The sequence below is a fragment of the Cnephaeus nilssonii genome (genome assembly GCF_951640355.1).
Source record: "Cnephaeus nilssonii genome assembly, chromosome: 6".
In the NCBI taxonomy this organism is placed as follows: Eukaryota; Metazoa; Chordata; class Mammalia; order Chiroptera; family Vespertilionidae; genus Cnephaeus; species Cnephaeus nilssonii.
Window position 1 is genome coordinate 32,820,494 of NC_137077.1, and position 27,386 is coordinate 32,847,879.

The 27,386-nt window shown below is 40.2% G+C and overlaps 2 protein-coding genes across 5 annotated transcripts in view; one reads left to right on the top strand and one right to left on the bottom strand.

The window, feature by feature from the left end:
- The window catches only part of IRAG2 (inositol 1,4,5-triphosphate receptor associated 2), a gene marked incomplete at its 5' end in the record, with an annotated part of 82,057 nt that extends 79,541 nt beyond the window's left edge, over positions 1–2,516 (top strand). Inside the window, 2 exons of the mRNA XM_079775529.1 lie at positions 900–1,007; positions 1,881–2,516. Of these exons, the coding sequence (XP_079631655.1) occupies positions 900–1,007; positions 1,881–2,124 (352 nt within the window). The 3' untranslated portion in view covers positions 2,125–2,516. The remainder of the gene's footprint in view (positions 1–899; positions 1,008–1,880) is intronic.
- A 35-nt stretch (positions 2,517–2,551) lies between these two features.
- DNAI7 (dynein axonemal intermediate chain 7) overlaps positions 2,552–27,386 on the bottom strand; it is a 48,782-nt gene continuing 23,947 nt past the window's right edge. For all 4 annotated transcript variants that reach the window (XM_079775337.1, XM_079775338.1, XM_079775336.1 and 1 more), the window contains 7 exons: positions 15,551–15,626; positions 12,690–12,850; positions 8,531–8,687; positions 6,594–6,808; positions 5,120–5,287; positions 3,484–3,597; positions 2,552–2,835 (listed from right to left, as the gene is read on the bottom strand). In XM_079775337.1, coding sequence (XP_079631463.1) covers positions 2,554–2,835; positions 3,484–3,597; positions 5,120–5,287; positions 6,594–6,808; positions 8,531–8,687; positions 12,690–12,850; positions 15,551–15,626 — 1,173 coding nt within the window. In that variant the 3' untranslated portion in view covers positions 2,552–2,553. The remainder of the gene's footprint in view (positions 2,836–3,483; positions 3,598–5,119; positions 5,288–6,593; positions 6,809–8,530; positions 8,688–12,689; positions 12,851–15,550; positions 15,627–27,386) is intronic.

Genomic DNA, 27,386 nt, shown 5'->3' on the forward strand with positions numbered 1-27,386 from the left:
GTTAGTATAGTATGATATTTACTGAGAAGTCTTTGCAAACAAATACTGAAACTGAGAATCTTATAAGAATGCAGTTGAATCTGGCTTTTGGGCCTTATTTCCTTTAAAGACTAAACTAAAATCTACCACATACATTCACTGTATTTTTTTTTCTGCCTTTTTTATTCTTTATTAAGGCATTACATATGTGTCCTTATCCCCTGATTACCCCCCCCAACCCCCTACTCATGCCCTCACCCCCCTGTTGTCTGTGTCCATTGGTTAGGCTTATATGTATGCATACAAGTCCTTTGGTTGATCTCTCCCCCTTACCCCCACCCTCCCCTACCTTCCCTCGATCATACCATCCCTGTATTTTTTTTACTAAAACAACCACCACCACTTTGAGACAGTTCCCTTTGGCAATTGTGAGGGTATCACGAGCTTGAACTCAGCAGTGGACATAATAATGAAAGGTTCTGTTCAGGTCAGGGCATCCCTCTTTAGATAATATGAAGTTATTTAAAATAAAGTCAATTCAGTTGCCATTTGCCAGATCGCTAAATACTGCTAGCATATTTTAACTAGTTTTGCACTGAGAATATTTTCATAAAGTTTTAAAATTAAGATTTTTAGAGAAATAGAAGAACACTTTGATGTTATTCCAATTTAGCATTGATCGAAAAGCCTACAGAGAAAAGAGTAAGATCAACTAAGATAGGTTATTACAGTCCACATGGTAGAAGAATACTTGCTGAAAACAAAATGGTTAAATTTGGTGATGTGACTTTTAGAACTAGATATCTGTCAAATATTTGTGTGCATCTTTATTAAGACAGTGAAATTTAGCAATATTTTATAATCATAGCACATTATTCTTAGTTTTGTATATTTAAAAAAACAACAACACTTACTTACAGAACTAAAGATGATGCAGAGTCCCCCGGAGAAGAAACAGTAGAAAGGACAAGAAAGCCAAGTCTTTCTGAAAAGAGGAATAATCCATCGAAATGGGATGTCTCTTCAGTGTAAGTTGTCTACCTGCCAAATCCTATCACTTTAGTGGAATGGGGAAGGGCAAAGCAGGGTTAACAGTATTACCCCGGATTAAACTACTTTATTTAAAGACCTGTCAAACTGCGAAATTTAAGATGAACAACAAACTTCAAATGGTCTGCAGGGGTTATTCCTGAACCTGTGAGTTACAGCAGGGAGGAGCATCCCGTGCGAGGAGCCTGGCTCTGCAGCCAGGAGGCCCGGCTCCACACCCAGCTCTCCAACGAGCGCTGTGGCCTGGGCACGTGCACCCATTTCTGAGCACCTATTTCTTCATCTATAAAACAGGGGTGATACCAGTACCTTTGTCCTTGTTCTGTGGTCATGATTACATGAATTACCATGTGTAAAATGCTTAGCACAGTTTCAAAGACTTAAATGATGCTGTAAATAACCTTTTTGAGTGGGCGTCTCTAAAAGAAATAGAGTTTAAATATCAGTACACCAAACATCTAAGGTATGGTGAGAAATAAATGACCTATTTATCTATACATATGTCATACACAGATATTCTACTCTATTCAATAAGTAATATTTTTGTTCCCACTGTAGGAACACGCTGCCTTACCTGAATAAGATAAATAGTTGTATGTACTTGTTAGGAGTTAAATGACGCCTGAATCACAGCATTTTCAGATTCTCACCATAATCACAAGTTATTTCTTTAATTATGACAATTATAAAGGGTGGTAGATTGTGGCCCAAACCAAGAAAATAGATCACATTATGTAGTTTATTACAAAGCAGTGTTGGTCAATGACTTGATTGGTATTGTTGACAAAAGAAGCGATTCTAATAATGGATTACTGTGATGACCAAATTCTGAATCTGTATTTTCCTTGTAGCTATGACACAATAGCTTCCTGGGCAACAAATCTCAAGACCTCCATCAGAAAGGCTAATAAGGCACTCTGGCTTTCCGTTGCGTTGATTGTACTATTTGCAGCTTTGATAAGCTTCCTCACAGGCCGATTTTTCCAGAAGTCCGTGGATGCTGCCCCCACCCAGGATGGAGACTCCTGGATGTCTCTAGAACATATCTTGTGGCCATTTACCAGACTCCGACACAACGGGCCACCGCCAGTGTGACTGTAGGACATCCTAATGTGTGTATCTTGATTTTTTAAAGTTTCAGTATCTGAATTTTGTAAATGAGTAACATTTAGCTGGGAGAGTGTAGCCTGGAACCAGAGGTTCTCAGAATGACTAAGATTTTTAAATTCCCTCTTTTTGTGATTACCTTCCCATGACCTTTTAATGAGCTTATTGAGAAGGATATATATATGAGTTGTTTGTTAACTTTTGTTGAAATAAAGAATCGTTAAATCTCAGTGGGCCAGTGTTCATAGGAAAAGAACCCCACATGTTACAAAATAAAATTTGAGTAAAAAATTCTGATTAGATCATTTTAGTAGCCTATTTGAAATATAGTCACTTGCTACATTTTATTGAGAAAATACCTGATTTCTTCTTCAAGTTGCTTGATTCTTCATGCTGAATAAAGTTTATCAGTAGAGATTAAGAATAGCTAAGTATTCTAATACAGAGTAGCATGTGGCACACAGAGTCAATAAACTGGTAGTCGGGGCCCAAGATTTTCTCCATTGCTTCTTCAGAAGCAAAATCCTTAATCATGTGATAGAGAGTAGAATGAAACTCAGTTTCCTCTTTCAGGGCCTCAGAGAATGCCTCGCTGTCTTCGTCAATCTTGAGCCTTAGTGCTCGGTTGCCACTAAACATTAAAAGAGTCCAATTAGGATTCTGAATAGGTGTCTCTTCTTGAGTAAGGTGTTCACTCACCTAAAGAAAGAAAATTAGAGAAATCTGTTATTAGAGAAATCATTTAAGTAGTTTGGCAGGAAGGATTGAGTTGAAGGGCTCAACTCAATCCCCAAAATGCATTAATTCAATCAACAAATATTTATTGAGGGGCTGTCATGTGCCAGACACTATTCTAGTTGCTGGGAATATAACAAACCAAACATTAGTAAGTAACTAATGATTGTCCTCAAAGAGCTTAGGTTCTAGTGGGAGAACCACAGTAAACAAGACAGATAAATACGGTGGCTAATTTATGCTCAAACATTAATTAGTCAGCTTTTAGAATTTATCAGGTAAGCAGCAAATGTGCCAAAAAAGTTCATGAACCATTGATATATATTTGCATTAAAGGCTTCCATTTGTTCTGGGGTCACTAGAATGAGATAAAAGGACTCTAGTCTGAAATCAAGAGCATTTGGTACCATAATGGGCAATGAAGGTATAACCCTTCACATAGTTTAGCTTTATATTTTTGACAAAATTTTAAAAAATGGTTTTAAAACTCCATTTTGAGTGTTATTCCCCCCTCCCCTTTTTAAGAGGAGAAAACGGTCTATATTCTTTTAGCTTTTGAGTACCTTTTCTTTTGGAGGACAAAGTAGTGTTGTGGGTTTTTGCATACTCTACCTTAAATATAACTTTTTCAGAACCACATTGCATATTCCACTTGCTCCAACCAAATGCAAAAGCAGAACTTAGCAAGGCCATTTGTCGATAAGCTTTCATTTCCACCAAAGGATCCTGTCAATAGAATTGATCATAGAGCCTTCCCAACAAGTCTCTCTTCCATCTTGGCCTCCTACAGTTTATTCTCAACACAGAAGAAGCCATTAAAATGTAAGTCAGATTCTATGACTCCCCTCTCAAAATGGGGCAATGGCTTTCCCTTGCTCTCAGAATAGAATCCAAAGTCCTAACAGTGATCTGTAAGGGTCTGTGTGATCTGACACCCTCCCACACACATCTCATTATCTGACCTATCTTTTCTTCTCCCTTTGCTAACTCCAAGCACCTGGCCTCTTTGCTGTTCCTTCAATCTTCTAGGCCGCTCAGCCTGGTAGCTGCTTCCTGATATATCCACTTGGTTAAATTCCCCACCTTCATGTTCTGCTCAGATCTTTCCTTCTCACTGAGCCCCCAATGCCCTATTTGATATTGTACACTGCCCTAACCCCAGAGTTCATGATCTACCTTTTCTTTTGCCCATAGCACTTATTTACCTTTGACATGAAATAATTTTTTATGCTTATTGCTTATTTTTGTCTCCTACTAGAATGTAATCTCTGCAAGGGCAGGAACTTTAAAAAAAAAATTCACTAATGTATCCTAAGCATCTAAAACATGCCTAGAATACTAGAATATGGTGGTCAGAAAAAGAAATTCTTGAATATTCTAAATTAAGACTACACTACATTCAGCATTTGCAGAGTAACTGGCAATTTAAGTTACTAAAACCAAGGTGGTATTTCCCCCACACACACGTGTACATACTCTTGATATAATTATTTTCAGATGCTACATGAATGTCTCTACCTATATCGTCATTTTTCTGGTATAATATAAACTTGTTCTTGAGTATTGAACTCATCTGCTCACAACACCTCTTGTGATTAGAAGAGAATTTGTCTTCATATGTCAAATATTACTAAACATCTACTGTATTCTAGGAATATGTGAGGTGCTAGAAGAATCCATCAAAATTGGTCAAAAGGCAGTTCCCATCCTCAAAAAGCTTACAGTTTCATAAGGAAGGATCTCATTTAGCTACAGCCTTACCAGTAACACAAAGCAGGCTGCGTTTTGTATATGTCTACAGGGAGCCTCTGCCAAGACCCGGGAGGAAGTGGGTTGTGTACCAGTCTGTCTGTATGTGTGTGTGATTTCATCTGACTTACCCTGTTTGGGAAACTGCTCAGTCATTTACTCTTTTAAGAAGTCTTACATACATCCAGTCTGGAAGAAGCAAGAACATATACAAAATGTGACGAGGCTCTGACTACCCTTGCACTAACACCGACCAGTTGTGGGTGTCCTCCTTTTGTCAAGTGAAGATCATACTAAAGGCTTACTTCCTTGTGGAAGATTATTAAACTTTAGAGAACTCTGAATTCCTGATCTTGCCGTTTATTCCTTCCTTTCCAACTATAATCTTATATAAATGAATATAGAAAACCCATGATGTCCTTTAAGATTTATATACAATTTAATACTTGCTAGCATTCTAAATGTCCATTACATTAAGTTTGGAAAGATTCATTCTTACCTTATGGTTTGTAGCAACATAAAAATGAGAGTATTCAGTAGGGAAGATATTCAATCCAGCTTCTTGCAAAGTAATAATGAAATAAATAGGAGTCATCCATTTTCCTTCCAACATAGAGAGATGCTTTTTGTCACCGATTTTTACTGAAGCTAACATGCAGAGGCCTTCCTAGTATCAATGAGGAAAAAAAAATAAGCTTTCATACGAGTGAAAGAAATTCTTCATTATCATTCTGGTTCTAGCCTTTGGGTTCTTTATTCCATTTTTTAAAAGCCTTAGTTCCTTCTATACGAAAAGGAATGCAGGGCAGGTATGTCTTAGGACCAATCTGAAAGCCATGCCACCAAGTCGCCATGTCACCTTTTGGTGCTTTATCTGAACAATAAGGGGACTGAACTAAAGGATCTTTCAGATCTCCTATTTTATAAGTTATGATCTAAGAATACTACATATGCTCCTATTGAATTATAATAGCTATTTGATAGCAATCATGCTACACTGTTTAAGGATCATTTTTTACACATAAGATTTAACATAATGCAAAATTATTTTACAGTTTTAAAGTTTGCAAAGTTTAAACTGGAAGTTGGAAGGTGTACAAAATTCACACCTCTCATCTGCTTTCAAAAGCAAAGCTTGATTAATTCTAGTCTTCCTGCCACATTCTTAAAATTTCAGGCTCTCTCTCTCTTAAAACAATTTTAGTGAGATATACTTTACATATCATAAATTCACCCATTTCAAATGCAGAATACAGTGATTTTTTTAAAAAGACTTGACTGAGTGGTGTAACAATCATCATAAATCAGTTTTAGAACACTTCCATCCTCCTCTCATCCCTCATGCCAATGTACAGTTAATCCCCATTCCCACCTTCAGCCTCAGGCAACCACTAATCTACTTTTTGTCTCTAGATTTCAGGCTAATTTATGACTGCCAAGTAATACAGGCTCCTTGAGAGAGAAACCTCACAAAGGGGGTTTCAAATGGCTTGGTGATAAAGATCAGGACACCTCTTAGGAGTGGGTCAAAAACTCTCAGAAAGTCATACTGCAACCAGGCTTGTACCTTCATTAATTGGTCTATTCCTAGTAACTTTAGGGTATAAATTTGTGCCTTGCTTTTGACATGTTACTTCCTATCTAACTGATATTTTGTTTAGAAATTATAGCTCAAGGTATATATTAAACATATTTATAAAAGTCATTTCAACAGCAGTTCCCTACTGAAGCCTGGGCTGCAGCCCTCACTGCTTAGGCCACTGCATGGGTAGAAATGACCACTCAAGGGTCTTAGCTGTTCTTACACAGACTTTTAGACAGAAAGTGAAAATAAGATTGATGGAAAATAAAGTTTCTAAAAAAACCCACACATTTCTGTATGTAAATGACCAGTGATCGATTGCTTTCACACACTCTTATAGTCATCAATGAGGCTTACCTCTTGGATATGACTTGCTATAACAATGATTTACCTTAATTTGTATTTGAATCTCAGCAAATACTGTAGTCACAGTCAAAAGTACTTTATTCACATCAAATGGTCTTAGTTCCCATGACTGGTATGGCATGTTAATATGAGTATCTTGAATCAAGGTAACAGGGCCCAAAGTGTCCAGGCTGAATGTTATAACTCTTTCTTCTGATTTATAAGCTACATTACTGATGCCATCAGTTTTCCAATGTTTACCTTTTAGATTAAAGCAAATGACATTAGTTTCATTTTTTCCTATACAAAAATAAGTTGAATGAAACCCAAATAACTGCCATATATATATATATATATATATATATATATATATATATATATATATATATATATATATAACGTTCTCTTTTACGTTTAGAATAGAATCTCAACAAAAAACCAACCTTGCTGGGAGTTTCTTCCTATCTATAGGGTTAAGCTTGGTATGCAAGACCTTCAAGTGAAGCTTTGACTCACATTTTCTGGCTTCGTCCCTTACCACTTCTTCACACCTGGTTTCAGCCACTGCTTTTTTCCTTTCCTAACAACCTCATGCACCTGTGTGCCTCTGCACATGCACTTCTTTCTCCCTGCAGTACTCTTCCTTCGTACAGAACCTCTTAGAGAAACTCTTTTTGTAGGGAGCGGTTATAGGGTTAAGCCTCGGACTGACCTGCTGGCAAAGTCGCAAACAAGTCCCAGCTTGGAGGGCACAGTCCTCTAAGCATAATTAAGCTTGATTTTGTGACTGCTCCCTATATCTTTCCTGGGTAGCTAATGGGCTGTGGGAGGGGCAGCAAGTGCTGCCAAAACAAGTGAAACTTACAAGAACATTGTAAATTACCTTGTTTACCCCTGACTATAAATAAAGCATCAGCTTTGCACTCTGGATCTGTTCTGTGGCCTCAGCAAGGCACAGAAGATCCACCTAGACCCAGTTTATTTTCTTTGTCTGATGCCTTCATCCTTCTCCAGCCCTCCCTCAGGCTCCCCCAACCCTTGGCTGTGCTGGCGCGGCACATGGCACATCTTTTCATCTTTTTTTTAAACAGTTTTGACATTTACCTGTCTTAAGTATACGATTAAATTATTTTAGTAAATTTACCCAATTTTGCAACCATCACCACAATCCAGTTTTTAGCACATTATTATCCTCCTGATAAGTTCCCTATGTCCATTTTTAGTTAATTCCCATTTCCATCTTCCAGCCCCAGGCAACCATTAATATACTTCCTGTCTCTAAAGATTTGCCTTTTCTGGACTTTTCATATAATAGGGGGTCTTTTGTGTGTCTTACAACTCAATAATAAAACACAACCCAGTTTCAAAATGAGTAAAAGATTTGAATAAATATTTTCCCAAAGAAGATATATGTAAGGATAATAGATACATTTAAAAAGTGCTCAACATTATTGGTCATTAGGGAAATACAAATTAAAACCACAAGATACCACTTGATACCCACTACTACGGTAATAATAAAAAGACATAACAGCAAACGTTGGCAAGAATGTGGAGAAATGGGATAACTCGTATTGCTAGCAGGCATGTAAAATGGTACAGCTACCTTGAAAAAACAATTTGGCAGTTTCTTAAAAAGTTAACATAAATTTATCATTCAACTCAGCAATTCCACTCCTAGGTATATACCCAAAAGAAATGAAGATGTATGTCCATGCAAAGTGTCGTAGGAGAATGCTCTCTTAGTCTCTTGAGGACCTATGGAATATTTCATCCTTAGCCTTCCGGACTGACTCAGTCACCGTTCTGCTCTGCAGCACTTCCATCTCTGAGAGCACACCACTGCGTCATGTTGTGATGTTTTTCTCTATATGCCTCTCCTACAACTTTGAACGCTCCCAGAGGAAAGCATGCATTTCTCTCTCTATTTCTGATTGTTTTAGCATACCTCTTTTAATTACATAATTATCAAAGCTGGTGTACCTTCAGCATCCCACCTTGCCACCATGGGATTCTCAAAAAAGATCACGTTCTCATGAACCTCAAGCATGACATCTATGGGTGGGAAAACGTTTTCTGTTTCTAAGTCTTCTGTAGTTGCTGGAGGATAAATAAATTTCTGTAATCCGTCTCTGAGTATCTTTTAAAAACGACCGAAACAACAAGTTAGAAGCTGACTGGTGTTATAACTAAAGTTGTAAATATTACTGAACAGGCTATATAGTTATTTTTAATAAGTACTAAAGTTTGGTCCCAACTATAGATTGACTAACAAAATGTTATAACAAAATGAAAGATAACGATTAAGGGGGAAAGCACTAAATTTGAATGTAATTACAGAACCCTTTTATGGGCCAGGTTCTAGGCTGGGACTTGCCCCGCATTTACTACAGGCGTATGTTTAACAAAGCAGGTGACTGGGTGAAAAGGGTAAAGCAAATGAGAAGTATAGATTGGCAGTTACAAAATAGTCATGGGGTGTCAAGTTAATTACCTACTGTAATAACTGTGTCTGGTGCCAGCTGGTGACTGGAAATATCAGGGGGAACAATTTCTAAAGTATGTGATGGTCTACGTCAAACTTCAGAAAGAAGGTGGGGTTTGAGGGGGTAAAAAATCAACCAAGAAACTTGTATTCATACATATAAGCATAACCCATGGACATAAACAGTAGGAGGATGAGGGCATGTGCTGGGGGGTGGGAAAGGCCAGGGAGAGGTCAATGGGGGGAAAAGAAGACATATGTGATAATTTAAACAATAAAAAATTTAAATAAAAAAATAAAGTATATGGCAGTCTAACTACTATGCTGTATGCCTGAAACTAATACAAAATAATATTGAATGTAAAATGTAATTTAAAAATTTTTAATTAAAAAAAAGTAGGTAAGTGGGATTTCCATAAATCAAGTGATTTGCCACAAATTACAAATTACTTCAAAGAGGCATCAGAACTCAAAAACAGAGCTATGGGACCCCAGATATCATGTTCCAATATCCTGGCTAGGGTGTGTAGGTGAAGAGAGAGAAAAATATAAGCACTGTAACAAGTGTAGAAATGAATGGATGAAAGTAAAACTCATCACATTGTACACCTTAAACTTACATGTCAATTATATCTCAATAAAGCTGGGAGAAAAAAGTCAATGAAACCAACAGAGATTTCTCTGGGATAAAGGCAATCCATCCACTATCTAAATGTAGAGAAAGATCTAGGGAAGGGGAAAGACTGAAAATGTTACAAAATAGAGAAAGAAAGAAAAACTGGATTGGGGACAAATTGTAGAGGAGGGAGAGATTACTGAAAAGATACTTGAAAAAAAAACAACCCTGGCCTGTGTGGCTTAGTTGGTTGAGTGTCTTTCCCGTGTACCCAAAGGTCACTGGTTTGATTCCGGTCAGCGCACATACCAGGGTGGGAGTTCGATCCCCAGTTGGGGTGCGTACAGGAGACAACCAATAGATGTTTCTCGTGCTCTCCTTCTCCCTCTCCCTTCTTACTAGTATCTCTCTAAAAATCAATAAAAACATATATTTTTAAAAAGATGCTTGGAAAAAAGTAGAGGAAAACAGGTGTGAGGCAGGATACTGTGTGCTCAAATGGAGAGCGCAGACTGGTGGTCTCAGGACATTCTCACAAAGATCTTTGGGTGAATCCTGAAAACCCCAGATCAGTCTGAGACCTTCCTATGGATAGGGTCACCAAAAGAATGTCTGTTTTGAACTCCCCACTAACTCCTGAGATAGGGAAGTTTGATTCAAATAGATTCTTCAAAGTGGCTATCGACCAGATTATCTCCCCCAGGTGTGCTCTAATAAAAGCATCTCATTTGTGGGGAGAAGGGGAAAGAAATGACAATATCATCCCCATTGGGGTGAAAATTAATTTGGGGGGAGCATGAAAAAAATCTTACTCTTTTATGTATAAAGCACAGATATGCATAGAGCACACACACAGAGATATGCAGTCTATCTTCGGTATTAAAGTCCATGGCGGGGGATGACTAGGAAAAATGTTTACAAGACAGGTAATATGGAGAAAAAAAGTTGAGAAATACTGCTCTAATACAAAAATGCACCAACAACCTACAATGTAGTGAGAGGTGCCGGGCAATCTATGTATATGACGTGTTAGAGGAGGCGGAGAGGGAAAGAGGAAAGAAGGACAGCAGGGCAGGAAGCGCTATGACAACAGAATTGGGTATATTTGGGACACAAGCCAGTGAGGTAACGTGAAACCAAGTCAGACCTACTAACTAAACCAAGCGTGAGAAAGGCCTCGATAGGTGATCTAACAGCTGCTACGATCAGCACCCTTACTCCTCCAAGTGCGCTCCCTGCATGAAAATTAGTTTGGGGGAGCGCTGGCATCATCAGGGTCTGTGCTTCTCAACTCTGATGTGCACATGAATCACCTGAGGGTCTTGTTAAAAGGCAGCTTCAGGCGATCTGAGGTGAAGCCCCAAATTATGCATTTATAACAAGTTTCCAGATGTTGATGCTGCTGACCGATGGACCACATTTTGTATAGCAAGGATCCAGACCGGTGCTTTAGCTGTGTTTTGCTACAATACAGACTGCTGAGTCTCGCCTCCAGAATTTCTGATTCAGCAAGACTGAGGTGGGGGCCATGAATCTGCATATCTAGCAAATTCCCAGATGAAGCTGGATGATGCTGATGCTTCCGGTCCAGGGACCACATGTAGGGAACCACTTATCTAGACCAGAATCCACAAATGATGGTCCCTGGAAAGCCTGGCCCACCACCAGTGTTTGTAAATAAAGCTTAAACTGGAACACAACCATGCCCATTCCTGTACATATGGCTGTTTTAGCATCACAGTGGTAGATCTGAGGAGTTGCAACAGAGCTGGGATAACCACAAGGCTGAAAACATTTACCATTTGTCCCTTTACAGAAACAGTTTTCCAGCCTCTGAAACAGACTATGATTATTAAGGCCAAATTGGCACAATCTATATATATAAAAAGCCAGTGTCCATGACAACCAAATGACCGGTCACCATGAGGTGACATTGAGCACCTCTCGGTCTCTCCCGCCCTCAGCCCGCAAGCAGGGCGGGGCGGGACTGGGGACTGGCGAGCGGGCTCAACGGCTGACCTCTTGGTCCCTGCCTCTGGCCTGCAGGTTCCGATGGATCAGTGATGGATAAGCGATGGTGAACGGGGGAATCGGGGTGGGTAGTGGGAGGACCAGGCTGGCTGTCAGGCCATTGGGATCACCAGCTCATCCTCGGCTGCTCGGGGGCTCAGGCCTGCGGAAAAGCAGGTGCCGGTGACTTCACCTCCATGTGCATGTGCTGGGCCGGCCTGATAGAACACGCTGCCTGCTCAGGGCAGCTCACACCGGGGCGGGTAGGTCACAGGCGCACCCCCGCAGCTTCCATCAGTGCCTCAAGTTGCAGCGGTGGCGGCAGCGGCACCGGCTTGAGCAGCCGTGAGCAGGCAGCATGTTCCATCAGTGGCCAGCCCGGCACACGCACATGGAGGCCTGCTTTCCCACAGGCCTGAGCCCTCGAGTAGCCGGGGATGAGCTGGTGATCCCAACGGCCTGACAGCCTGGCGGCAGAGGCGGCGTTCAGCCTGGGGACTGGCAAACGGGCAGAAGATGGCCCTGATCGCAGGAGGCTAGGCCGTAGGGACCCTACCCACACAATTTCGTGTGCTGGGCCTCTAGTGTAAACATAATGTTACAGGTTTACAATTAACATGCATGATTTCTAGTTTTAAAGTACATATTATTTTATGTTTTTTAAAACTGATTTTTAGAGAGAAAGGAAGAAGGATAGAGAGAGAGAATCACTGATGAGAAAGAAACTTCATCAATAGGCTGCCTCCTGCACAACCCCTACTGGGGATCGAGCCCCCAACGTGGGTGTGTGCCCGGAATCAAACCATGACCTCCTGTTCATGGGTCAGTGCTCAACCAGTGAGCTACACCAGCTACACTCAAATCCATTATTATTTTAGATTCCTTCCCGTTAATACTGATTCAAATTTTATAAAATTACATTTTCCTTCATGCTTGCTTATAGAGTTAAAATTCATTATGTGTTAGAACCATTGATATAAAATAAAAGTGTGAGAAATTATTTTACTCGTAAGTTTTAAGAATCAACCTACTTCCATAATCATCCAGCCCTTCATTGGTTTACACTGTGGGGGAAGCTCCAGAATATCCAAGTGGTACACTCCACCCAGAGTTGTGAACTGACATACATCAACCTCGTCATCTTCAAATTCACGTAGCCTCTCGGGAGCATTCTCTAGCAGCGACAGCTGTGCTAAAATTAATCAGGTTAATTCCATTTCTAAATAGATCATAACGTTTTTGTATATTTTTAGGAGGGAAACAAAATATCTAGCACTGGCACAGGAAGCTTTTACTTAGCTATTAACACTTTTCAAAAAGGAATTAACTCAGAACTATTCAAAAAGCTGACCACTGGAGTGGGAATGGGCCTGTGTAATGGTAGGATGCAGGGGAGGGCTACTTCATATTTTATATGCTCACATTTCAGAATTTTGTATACAATAAGCACATGTTATTAACAGAAAAACTTTAAAAATAGATCTCAGGGAAGAGGAAATAATTTTCCCTCTACCCTTGTGAGTTCTTGGCTGAGACCTCCGAAGTAAAAGATTAATAAGAGAAAAACAGAAGTTAACAGGGGTGCCTCATGTATACATGGGATATCCCCAGGGAGAAGCAGAGTAATTCAAAGAGGTGGCGTAGGACTCCAGCTTATACAGCATTTTCAACAAAGAACAGTCAAGTTGTGGGAAAAGGACAGGACAAAGGAAAGCAGTTGGAGGTTTCTGAGGGTAGAGATAAAGGCGAGGTTGTAGTTAGTTATGTAGATTCCTCTGGTGCCCTCTCCTGATAGGGTCTAAAGTTGTCTCTGAGAACTAAGTTTTGTCCTTCCTAGTCGTGAGGAAAGTAGCAATACTTTGAAAATTTATATCCTACTTTTAGGCAAATAGCAGAGGGGTGGGGAGCTTTTCTTGCATCTATAGCTTTTCAGTTGCTTCCAGCTCAAAATAATCCTTATGCCAAAGTGGTATATTTGGGGGAAGCATATTCTGCTACCTTTTATTATAAAAGGTCAAGAAAATGGTTTAATACAAAATTTGATGACTGCTTAATTAATGTCTTAATATTGGACCTTATGGTGCTAAATATCTGGGGGGAAGCAAAATCGTAAAACAAAACAAAACAAAACAAAAAAAACACACACCTTAATTTTGGTGCATCTATAAAATTAAAGCTAATTTTTTTTTTCAACAAAAATAGGTCCAGCTCATAGAAAAACAGGGATGGAGGCTTGAAAGTGAAGAAACTGGATTGAATAATCTTCATGCTCAGAAATTTTATGGGGAAATTCTATGATTTCATAATGCTCAATGCACAAACAGGGGAATATCTGAAGTCACATATCACTAGGACATTCCTTGCCTTTCACTAAAATTCTTTCAACACAGTGCAATGAGTAAGAAAGGGAAATCAAACCACTTACAGGTCCCATCTTTGTGCAATATATGCTAATTAACATCTCAGTTCCTTCTTCTACAAAATGGATATAATAGCAGTACCTATCACAGATTTTGGAGGAGGTATGAGTTCATACATGTAGAGTTCAGAATTATTGTCTGACCTGGTAAAAACTTAGGAACTGTTAGCCTTATTTATATATCACTACAATTTTCTTCTCTCATAAAAGAAAGTACACTGAGATGGCATTGAATTTAACCCATGGAGGTCAGGCACTGAAAATTAATGGAAATATTCAAAGGAAATCCAGTTTAGCAATTTCATTTTTTTCCTTGTGTATATTCAATAAAATGTAGATTTTAATTAATTTTCAATTGTGTCTAATTAATAACCCATTTACCTGAAAAGAAAGTAAAAAAGAATACTGTGTCCAATTTTAGACATTTATGGATATACTAGAGGCCCGGTGCACGAAATTCGTGCACAGGGTGGGGGGGGGGTTGTCCCTCAGCCCAGCCTGCACCCTCTCCAATCTGGGACCCCTCGAGGGATGTCCGACTGCCCGTTTAGGCCCAATCCCGGGCAGTCGGACATCGCTCTCACAATCCAGGATTGCTGGTTCCCAACTGCTCACCTGTCTGCCTTCCTGATTGCCCCTAACCGCTTCTGTCTGCCAGACTGATTACCCCCTAACCACTCCCCTGCCAGCCTGATTGCCCCTAACTGCCCTCCCCTGCAGGCCTAGTCACCCCTAACTGCCCTCCCCTGCTGGCCTGGTCACCCCTAACTGCCCACTCTGCCAGCCTGGTCGCCCCACGCAGCCTGCTGTTCAGTTGTTTGGTGGTCCTTCACTAAGCCCCCTGCCGGCCTTGTCGCCCCACACAGCCTGCTGTTCAGTCATCTGTCCAGGTGTTTCAGTCATGATGGTCCCTGGCTTTTTATATATTAGGACGTAGAACATGATTTAGCATTACAAATACTGTTAGGTTAGAAAAAATATTTGTATGATATTATCCCATGATTTTATTAAAAATCAAGAGAGCCCTAGCTGGTTTGGCTGAGTGGATAGAACATCAGTCTGTGGACTGAAGGGTTCTAGGTTCGATTCTGGTCAAGGGCACGTGCTGGGGTTGCAGGCTCAACCCCTAGTAGGGGGCGTACAGGAGGCAGCTGATCAATGATTTTCATCATTGATGTTTCTATCTTTCTTTTCCTCTCCCTTCCTTGCTGAAATCAATAAAACTATTTTTTTAAATCAAGAGAGAGAGAGAGAGAGAGAGAGAGAGAGAGAGAGAGAGAGAGAGGGAGGGAGACAGGAAAGGAAGCAAGCACAAATAAAAGGAATTGTTAACATTGGTTAGTTCAGAAGAGGGATTGTAAAGAATTTTCACTTTAAATATATTTCTGCAACATCTGAATTTACAATGATCCTGCCTTTCTTTTGTAAGCAGGAAAATCCCAATAAAGTTAAAAATGTAAGTTAGAAGAATACCTGTTGGAACTGTTTCACTTAATACTTTTATCTCCAGGTCTTGTTTTGTGCTTTCAGGTTCTTCCTCAACAAAATTCTAAAGAAAACACAAGGATGGGTGGGTGTGATTGTCAGTGTCTTCTTCAGCCCAAATCCATTCTCCTCTGTTTCAGTCCTCACTGCAGACACTTGTTACCTTAATTCTAAGGCCCCCAACTGACACTTGCTCTGGCATACAACTTAACAGAACACAGTTTAAAAGTCAATCAAAATGAGAGCACATCTCCGCAGATCTTCATGAAAGCAGGAGCCAGCCTGCTCAGATTCTCTGCTGAACACTGTCCTGTGTAAAACAGAGACACTAGGAAGCAATGCAAGCTATAAAAATATTATTTACATTTGCATTTGGGGTTTTGCCAAGTTATAGATTTTGCTTATTTGGGCAATCAGATGTCTGATAGAATAATTACAAAGCTTACTTTTTGGTAAGCCTGTCAAGGAAATGAAAGATGCTGTGTACAAGTATATAGAAAATCCCATTATACTTGAGGGTAGTAAAAGGAATCTATACTAATAAAAGGGTAATATGCTAATTAGACCGGACATCTTCCTGACATCTTCTGGATGGACATCCTTTCAGACAAAGCCACGGTGGCAGGGGCTGAGGCAGAGGCAGTTAGGGGCAATCATGCCGTCAGGGGGGAGCAGTTAGAGGGCGATCAGATTGGCAGGGGAGGGCAGTTGGGAGTAATCAGGCCAGCAAGGGAGTGGTTAGGAGGCCATCAGACCAGCAGGCAGAGGTGGTTAGAGGTGATCAGTCTGGCAGGCAGAGAAAGTTAGGGGCAATCAGGCAGACAGGCAGGTGAGTGGTTAGGAGCCAGTGGTCCCGGATTGCGAGAAGGATGTCTGACTCCTGAGGGGTCCTGGATTGAAGAGGGTGCAGGCCAGGCTGAGGGACGTCCCCCATTGCCCCATGCACAAATTACAAATTTCATGCACCAGGCCTCTAGTACTACAATAGGAGGACAATATGATTAGAATATACTGTATATCTCAATCTGACACTAAGTTACCTTTGTGACCTTGAGCAAGTCATTTATCCATTAGGACCCTCTGATCTAACAACATACAGTTACACCTTAATTGTTGAACATCTCCCATCTCAAACAATTCAGTTCTCAACTAAGTTGTTCACAGAAAAAAATGTCTCAGTTGTCCAACAAAACTTTAGTTCTGGACTAGACAACTCTTTCATGCTGATATCTGTATGATCAATAAATATTCATGCATCGCTCAGGTGACAAAGGAGAGAATGTATGAGTATGAGTCAGTTTACCACTAAATCTCATGTTGTTAACATCTCAGAAAATTATACTGTGAATTTTTTTATTTTTATTTTTATGCTTTTGTTGCTCTCAACATTAAAGTTCTAGTGTATATGTCATTTTTCATTTTATATTTCATTTGCTTTTTGTTAAATTTTCATTTACATTTCATGAGCTTTTTGTCTTTAAAGTGTTTATTTATAGGTGATATAGTACATTAGACATGGAATCATTTGGAAATCTGGACCAGATTAATTCAATTTACATTATTTCTAATGGGAAAAAATGATTCGATTTTCAAACAGTCTTCAAATTAAGTTTGAGAACCCAAGTCCCACTGTATTTGGTACTCAACTGTGTGCCACACATATAAATACATCTTGCAAACAATCCTAAGAAATAGCTGTTATCTTAATTTTACCAGAAAGGAAACTGAAGCTTCAGGAGATAACTGCTCTAAGGGTCCAATAATAGAGAAGAAAAGAATTTTGTATACTGTAAAGCACTAGATAAATGTGCTGTTATAAAAATTTGGTGGGTATGTTAAGATTGGCAAACTGAATGATATCAGCAAACTTCGTGTCATCTTGACCACCACCTGAACTTCTATAGCAATATAATAACCTTACACCAGAATTCTAGTCAGAAGCTTAAAGCCAGTTAATCACACCAGGCCTCCATCATCAATCACCATAAAAGCCACATCCCCTCAGTAAATTTTCCTTTTCCTTACTCTCATCCCTGTGTTGGCCTTATCTTTCTCTGGATGGTTTTAACACTCTTACATTCTCTGACAACCCTTTCCGTTGTGCCTCTGAAACTTCTCACTTATTAACTCATTCATTTAAAGAATTTTCAGAGTGCCCAATTTGTGCTGGCATTGGTTAAGTACTAGGAATAAAAGAAAAAAGCATCTACGGTATCTGACTTAGGGAACTTCCAGTCTATTAGGGAAGCAGATGAACAAATAGGTAGAATGGTTTTGTGGGTGTGTAATAAAAAGTGAGGGGTGCACAACAGGAATATAAAGGAAGAACAGTCAATTCTGTGGGTGGGTGAAGATAAGAAATGATACCCAAAGGTGATGAAGTTTGAACTAAATCTTGAAAGATAATTAGGTCATCCAAAAAAAAACAAAACAAAACAAAACAAAAAAACAGTGGGAGATAATTCCAAGTGTGAGTAAAGGCAGAAAGGCCTGGAGCAGAACAGAGGGTTGCAAGCACCACACGCAGTCAGGTATGGTTGGGTGAGGCATGCTAGGAGGGGGTAAAGGTCTGAAGCTACAGGCAAGCAGGGGCCAGCTTATGGAGAGCTTCGGGTGCCACTCTAAAGACTAGAATTTCTCCTATGGGTAAACGAAAGCCCACAAAAGGCTTGTGATAGAAAAGTATCCTGAATGAAGAAATTTGCGTTTGTAAAGGTACTCTGGTGGCCAGCTGATGAATGGATTGCTCAGTGGAGAGAGGTGAATCGAAGGTAAGAGGATCGGGCCATTAGAAGCATACATGCAATGATAAGTAAGCAAAATCAACATAACTTGGATGGTGATTGGATATAAGGAGCAGGCAAAGCCTGATTTTCAGGTATCTGGCTTAGGTTATAAGGTGGAGGTGGTCCAATTATCCAGAAAAGAAAAGGAGGAAGGACAGGGTTGGGGGGAAAGTGGTGAATTCGATTGTGGATATGTTGAATTTAAGGTGCCTAGGTACATCCAGGTGGGCTTTCATATTACCTGCCATTAAAAAGCCAGTTGCATTTCTTTCTAACAGGGATTGTGATCATTTAAAATACCAAAGATATCAGACCAATAAGCAAGACAAGCTTTCCAATTCACATCTTCAAAGAGTTGGAAGTTCTTCAGAGTTTAGACCAAACCGTTTCTTGCTTTGTAGGAAGACTAAGAACTTAGCCTTTCTTAACAGAACCTTCCTCTTGATAACCACATTCAACAACAGGAATTTATCAGCTTCTACGTTGACATATAATGGAGAGAATAATCTTGTAGTTAACACATTGCCTTTATGTAATTAAAATTTTTACTATTTTATGTCATCTTTAGTTCAATTGGCTTTTGGGAAGTGAACTTCTTCATGAAGGAGGCAATGAGCCCATTTACATTCTGGTGCAGCTCACTGATCTGAAGAACTGCTCTAGAATGTGTTCCTGTCATTGTCACTGTATCATCAGAACTTATTTGTGACCAAACAAACTCCAGACCACATTTGTTGACAATATAATTATTCATAGTTTCGTATGTTATAAAGCTCCTTGTGTTTGCTGGCACTGGAGCTGAAAAAAATAGTTTTTTCTTTATATTACCATGTTTTATATTTGGTAATAAAAAGTCCTCTTTCCACAATTGTTTTATAAAAATTAGCTATTTTCCATGTATTATTTTCTTCTGGATAAACTTTAATGGTGTTTTATAATAAATCTTTTATTTTAATATAAGTACTAGAGGCCTGGTGCACAAAAATTTGTGCACTTGGGGGGTCCCTCATCATGGCCTGTGCCCTCTCGCAGTCCAGGACCCCTGGGGGATGTCCACCTGCTGGCTAAAGCTGTCACCTTAGGCTTAAGCTGTCAGTCTGACATACCCCAAGGGCTCCTGGGCTGCCAGAGGGATGTCTGACTGCCAGCTTAGGCCCAATGACCCAGGGAGCTCCCTGGGTGATTGGGCCTAAGCTGGCAGTCAGACATCCCTCTGGCTCGCTCCCTGGGTGATTGGGCCTAAGCTGGCAGTCAGACATCCCTCTGGCAGCCCAGGAGCCCTTGGGGTATGTTAGACTGACAGCTTAGGCCTAAGCCGCAGTCGGACATCCTTAACACTGCTGAGGAGGTGGGAGAGGCTCCTGCTACTGCCACTGTGCTCACAGCCGTCAGCTCAGCTTGTGGTGAGCAGCACTCCCCCTGTGGGAGCACACTGACCACCAGGGGGCAGCTCCTGCATTGATCATCTGACCCCTGGTGGTCAGTGTGCGTCATAGCAACTGGTTGTTCTGCCATTAGGGTCATTTTGCATATTATCCTTTTATTATGTAGGATTTTAGGTTTCTAATAAATCTACTAAAAAATAAACATTTTCTAAAAATCTTTGCCTGGAAATGTTAACAGAATATGAAGCAGAGAAGGTAGCTAAAGTATAACTTTCCATTGACACAAAGCTCAATAGATATTGGAATTGGCTGATGATATGGAAGAGCTTCATGGAAGAATAGCAAAGTATTTTTCACTGCAATTTGATAAATGCACAGATATTGTCACATGGAAATTATTTTAGTCTATTTGCAATTTGAATTTGATATGAAAACGTGACTTGGATCATGAATAAGATCACTGGAAACAGAATAGAGATTCCAGAAATAGATCTTAGGATCCACTTGGGAACTTAGCATATGGCATTTCAGATCAGTGGGAAAAGCCTAGGTTGATATGGTGTTTTGAGATAGCTGGCTAAGATAATATAAATCAAAGAAATTTATATTCTTTCTCCCCACTTTACACTAAAATAAAGTCCAGACAGATAAGAGACTTAAATGTAAAAACATAACTAAACTAATCAAAGATGACAAAAGTCAGGCAAGGATCTGAAAAGATACTAGGTGACTGATATGAACAATTATGAATGGTGTAGGTGATCTCGATATTGCACATTGCAAAATGTCAGCAATGAACACTTTACAAATTTGATAGAATGTCTTGAATTTTAGTCCATCAAAAGATCTATTCAAAGGAATTCGCTGATCTGAAATCCAATTTTTTTCATCAAAAGATAATTTAAATTGTACCAGAGCTTCAGAATAAATTGTTTGAACTGGCTTTTGATATGGAATTAAAGAGGAATTTTGAAAAGTTAGCATCACTGCTTCATTCTGAGTAACAGTTAAGAATTATTATCCTGAGTTTGCCGAAATCTCATTCAATCCTATAGCTTGAATACCATCTATTGGCCAGGGGTTCCCAAATCTATGCTAGTGAGGTTCTTTAGGCCTCACAACCCCTTTATTGCTTAACTGGCGAAGTGCAGGGTCTGCCAGGGCCATCAGCTGTGTCTGACTTCTCTCAGAACTCCAGGTTCACATTTGCTTACCTGATTGACATTTCCATTTGTGTGTCCCAAGCTTGCCATGACCAAAACACAACTCTTTTTACAGTGTTACTCACAACCAACTCAGCCCATTCCTACCCATCCCAGTAAATTAAACCACCATCTGCTTTGTTTCCCAAAATAAAAACTCAGCCGGATTTTTTGCCTCCAAAACCAATCCCAAGCATATCCACCTTTCCACGTCTTACTACCACCTGGGTCCAAGCCACCTTGACCTCTCATGCCTCCCAAGCACTAGATACTGTGCTTCTTCTATGTGGGCCCTTCACAATTCAATCTCTGCTTAGCAGCCAGAATAACCTTTCGTAAATCAGATCATGCCACTCTTCTACTTACAACCCTCTAATGGCTTCCCATGCATTTACAATAAAATCCGAACTTGTTACTGTGGCCTGCATTCCCTGTTTCATTTGGCTTCTGCTTCCCTCTCTGACATCATCACATACCACTTCCTTCCTTACCCACCATCCATCCATCTGCCCACTGGCCTTCTTCCTGGTCTTCATTTCTGTCTTATGACCTTTACAGTAACTGTAGACTATAATATTTTTACCTAATTATCATAGAGCTTATCCTTTCTGGTCATTCGGGTCTCAGCTTAAATAACAACTCACTGTACAAGTCCCCCCTAACCACCCAATCTAGTAACTCCCTATCGCATACGTCTGTTTAATTCTGTACACTGCACGGCATTTATGACTGCCTCCTATTGTCCAGTTCTTATTTGCCCTTGGTTTTTCCTGACTTGTATGTACATCGTGAGAGCAGAAATCTCATTTGTCCTTTCACCGCTGTCCCCTGAGGACCAGAGCAGCGCCTAGCATATAGAGCTAGGCATTTATTGAGCAAGTAAAAAGATAAGAAAAAGGTCCAGGAATAAGACCAAGATCCAGGGCATGAGCATGAAAATGGGTTGCTGAAGTGAATTTGTGGAAAGGGGACACTGCTGAATGTTAATGCTAGGCTTTCCACCTGGGCTAGTCACGGAGTTTTAATCTGTCCGTGATGATGCCAAGAAGTCCCCAAATCTCTACAGCTATTTCCTGGCTCCACACGTTTCCCTCCGACCAGAATAGCTGCTTTGCCTTCACATGGACGCTCCTCCTTGCCTATCAGAAGATTTCACTCTAATGCCTCCTCCACAGAGAAGACTTCCCATCTGTTCACTCCAGCTTTTTCTTTTGGATACTTTTAACTCCCACACATAACCTCTCTCATTTCACATATCGGAACATATAATAACTGTTACTCCTCCACAAGATTGTTAGCTCATTAAAAACAATGATCATGTTGAATTCCTTCTAGAAGGTACTTAGTAAATGCTTTCTATATATAAATATATGTTCATATTTTATATATCTATTTATGAATATACATTCATATTAAATATATAATATATACTTATATTTACGGTAAATCTTGTATCTGTTTAACAGTATCTTAAAGGCAAGGACTATTTTTTTTTTTTTTTTAACTTGAACTTTAAAAAGTTCAAAGATCCACATACTATCAGGGATTCCCCTTAGGATCACTAAAATATTGCTGAAGTTGATTAAATTAAAAAAAAAACATTTATCACAAATGTGGTATACTTAAGTTAGGCTTTGCTAAAAATTTGTAAAATATATTTAATGGGAAGTCAGTATACCTACAATATTATTGTTATTATTATTACACATTTAAATTAACTAAATTATGGTATTAAGAGCCCTCTAGTGGCAAAGTTCTTAATAGACCCATGGAAAAGGAAAGATAATTTGGACCATTTTCTAAATCTAAGAAGAGATTTATTTTTTAAACTTACAAAGTGCTAAATATTTGTTATTTGTGATTACAAGTCGGCTATTTTTTACCACAAATTCCTATATTATTATACTAATAACTTGCAATCAGCCTCTGAATTCATTTAAAAGATATGAGAATTGTAATATTTAAATATGCTAACCTAAAATTATAATGGTAAGTGGTTTACCCTTAAAAACGATGCAAAGTAAAGAAATCTCTCCCTCTAAAACCAAAACATAGTAAGTGCGCCTACTGATCTTTCAGGGAGCCCCTTAATTTACACAGACACTCGCAGAAACACATGTACAACACACACAGAGACAAGTTAAATTTCATGAGTTGATATGCCAGTTTTTGAAATTTAGAATACATTTTTGCCACACAAAGCAAACAGAGGTCTAAATAACATTTTGGGTTATGATAGTCCCAATATTGCTGTGATTATAAAGGAATTCAAACCTAACCACCATCTATAACTACTGCTTCAAAATGGAGTGCAGGGAGCACACTGTTCCTGAGGCGGCTGTGGGGTGGAAGGAGAGCCTTCCTATCACCACGCGGGCCGGGCTGGTCACTACGGGGTGCAGGACTGCTGAGGGGAAGGTCTCAAGAACCTCCCTCCCGGGACAAGCATGGCAGATATGGCTCTCAGGACACCCGACTGTAATTGAAAAGGTCTTAAATGTTTTCCAAAACACAGAATAATGTTCATGCAGGTAGTGGCTGAATTTCTTGATATGGGTTCTTTTTTGCTGTTGTTGTAGCTGTAATGATAATTTTTTTCCTATTTTAAACATTCATTTAATTTTTCATTTACAGTTGCCATTGGGTGACTGTTCTTAAGTAAGCTGTTCACAACAGACTCAAGTCAGGGTCTACTTTTAATCATTTGACCATCCATTCATTCACTTATCCCTTTACTCATTCAATAAACATTTATTGGGCCCCTACCATGAACCAGGCCCTGTGCTTACTGTAAGTATGAAGCCTACCAAGATATTCTTGTCCTCAAAGTCATAATTTCATGTTTAAGGTAAGAAAGAATTAAACAGAATGACATGAGCATAGTAGAGAGATATCTGGTTTAGTCTGAAAATAACTTTGTGGATGTAAAATTTAAGTCTTGAGAGATGAGTAGAAGTTAGGGTGGAAGAGATGATCAGAGGTAGGGAATTTCACAGAATAGCAAGTGGGTGTCTTAGAGGCCTATCATGCATTTCCCCCCTTGGAAACCAAAAAGGAAAACACATTATTTTATTTTCTATTCAGAAAGAAATGTGTGTTCAGAGCTATTTACTGAAAATTAAAATAATGCAGAAGTGTAAAGAGAATTTTTTTTTAAATCACTGATAAAATACCACCATCCTATCTCCCTCCCTCTAATGACGAGGCATCCAGATTTTTTTCTATGCATTCACAAATAAGTATTTTCCCCCCTCACAAAAGCAGAATCCTATTGCAAATACAGTTTTATAGCTTGGAAATAATACCTTAAAAATACATCTTCGGTATCTTACTATAGAAAAGTATACAGGTTCTGATAAGCTATATGTGCATATATCTCAATGAAAAGAAAAAAAACAGTGTTTGCCATGTAAATACAATATCTCACATTATATACTTTTTAATTATTATTTCCCAATTAAAAAAATAATGTAAAATACTAATTATGATCAAGGAACTGGAGGGGAGACATTATCCAATATTTTTATCAGATCAAGACCAAACACTTTTAGATACTCTTTTCATATGATTTTGATACATTTTTAATTCATTCTTCGTTTTTATGAATTGCCAATCACAAACCCTGCCAAATTTAAAGTTAATGGGTTGTATGTTTGTTTGTTTACTGCATATTTAAATAATGTTAAGTCCAGGGCCCATTTACTCACTTTTACCCCCTTTCCCCCATCCCCATTTAGAAATCAGTATGTCACTTCTACTTACATCTTATCATCTATAGCAAATTACACAGTCACACTTAACTTCAAGAGGGCGAGGAATGCAATGGTCTCATATGTCCCAGAAAGGGAATATTGTTGACCACTAGTAAAGCTAACATGCTGCCTAAGAGGTAAACTATTTTTTTTAAAGCTATAGAATTGCTTCAAAGCTGTGAAAAAGAAGGATCTCTTACCCTTTGAGACAGCATGGAGGGACCTGGGAAGTATTATGCTAAGTGAAATAAGCCAGTCAAAGAAAGACAAATACCATATGATCTCACTTATATATGGAATCTAATGAACAAAACAGGCCCAGAGACATAGATGCATAGAACAGACTAATGAATCTCAGAGGGAAGGAGGAAGAAGGAGCTGGAGAGATTAACCAAAGAACTTATATGCATACTAGAGGCCCAATGCATGAAAATTCGTGTAAGAGTAGGCCTTCCTTCCCGCAGCTGCCGGCACCAGCTTCCCTCCAGCACCCGGGACCCAGGCTGGCTTTCCTCCAGCCCCGGCTTCATCAGGAAGGATGTCCAGAAGATGTCCGGTCTAATTAACTTATTACCCAATTATAATTATAGACTAGAAGCCCGGTGCACAAAATTCATGCACGGGGGGGGGGGGTCCCCTCAGCCCAGCCTACACCCTCTCCAATCTGGGAACCCTCGGAGGATGTCCGACTGCAGGGTTAGGCCCTATCCCCCTAACTGCTTTCCCCTGCCATGCTGATCCCCCTAACTGCTCTCCCTTATCGGCCTGGTTGCCCCTAACTGCTCTCCCCAGCCTGATTCCCCGAACTGCTCTCCCCTGCCAACCTGATCCCCTTAACTGCTCTCCCCTGCTGGCCTGATCCCCCTATCTGCTCTTCCCTGATCCCCCTAACTGCTCCCCCCTGCCAACCTGATCTCCCTAACTGCTCTCCCCTGCTGGCCTGATCACCTCTGCCTCGACCCTGCCACCATGGCTTTGTCTGGAAGGACGTCCAGAAGGTCGTCCAGAAGATGTCTGGTCTAATTAACACATTACCCTTTTATTAGTATAGATAATATTTAAAATGGAATTTTCAATTAACTATGTTCTTAATTCCTATTCTGATTTGAAATTTGTATTCAATCTAATTCTTAACCCTTACCTGTGTTTAAATAAACCAATACACTTCATGGCTTAAGCACTTATAGGAAAACCTGCTCTTTCTGGTCCTCCCTAAAATGCAAACTGCTTATGGCCAAACAAAGGAGCTACTCATTCTGAGAAAGTATTACTAAATTATAAACCATTTATTCTAACTTAATAAGTAGCTTAAGAAAGAAAAGCAGAAACTTAAAGGAATATGATTACTAAATTACTCAATATATTATTATATCTAAAGATGTCAAGTTTTAAGAGTACAATAGTTTTAAAAAAAAACCTAATTTTGACTTTATAATATTCGTTTTTATAAAACCAGAAGCTAAGGAAGTAATAATAATGTAAGCTAACCCCTCAGTTTGTGAAAGTATCCTATCTAATAATAGACAAATATGCAAATTGACCATACCTCTGACACACCCACAAGCCACGCCCACCATCCAATCAGAGCGAGTATGCAAATTAACCAAAACCAAGATGGCTACAGCCACAGAGAGCAAGGTTTCCTAGGTAACAGAGGAAGCCAAGCTTTCCGCCTGCCCTTGCCAGGCCTAAGCCTCCACTCAAGCTACAAAGTTTCAATTATACAAGGTAAACAAATTCAAACAAATGGCGGCAGAATGGAGCTTGAGAGAGCAGGCCAGGGTTGCCGCCGGCAACAGGGGAAGCAAAGCTTTCCGCACACCCTGGCCGGGTCCACCCGCTTAAGACAACGAAGTTTCAATTATAACCCCAACACAAATGGCTGCCGGCCTCGGAGGGAGCCCCAGGCTTGGCTCCGCTCCAGGCTACAAAGTTTCAATTATAGAAGGAAAATAAATTCCAGATACCATGGCCTCCACTTGGGTTGCCAGGGGGCGTGGCCGGCCTGCAAACCACCACAGGCCCCTCGCTCAGGCCGCCCCACACCCCAAAGAAACCCCCACCTGATCCGGGACGCCCTTCAGGGTAAACCAGCTGGCCCCCACCCCTGTACCAGGCCTCTATCCTATCTAATAAAAGAGTAATATGCAGATCGATCATCACTACAACACACAATATAGCTGCCCCCATGTGGTCAAAGATCCTGCCCTCATGTGGACACAAGATGGCCACTACAAGATGGCCAGCAGGAGAGGGCAGTTGGGAGGCACCCGGCCTGCAAGGGAGGGCAGTTGAGAGGGACCAAGCCTGCAAGGGAGGGCAGTTGGAGGTGATCAACCCTGCAGGAGAGGGCAGTTAGGGGTGACCAGGCCGGCAGAGGAAGGAAGTTGGGGGCACACAGGCTGGCAGCGGCAGGCAGAAGCAGTTAGGGGCAATCAGGAAGGCAGGCAGGCAAGCAGTTGGGAGCCAGCAGTCCTGGATTGTGAGAGGGATGTCCGACTGCCCGTTTAGGCCCGATCCATTCATTCATTCATTTACTCATCCCGGTGGGATGGGGCCTAAACGGGCAGTCGGACATTCCTCAAGGGGTCCCATATTGGAGAGGGTACAGGCTGGGCTGAGGGACAACCCCCCTCCGTGCACAAATTTTGTGCACCGGGCCTCTAGTTTACTATAAAATTCCATTTAATGGCAAGTTC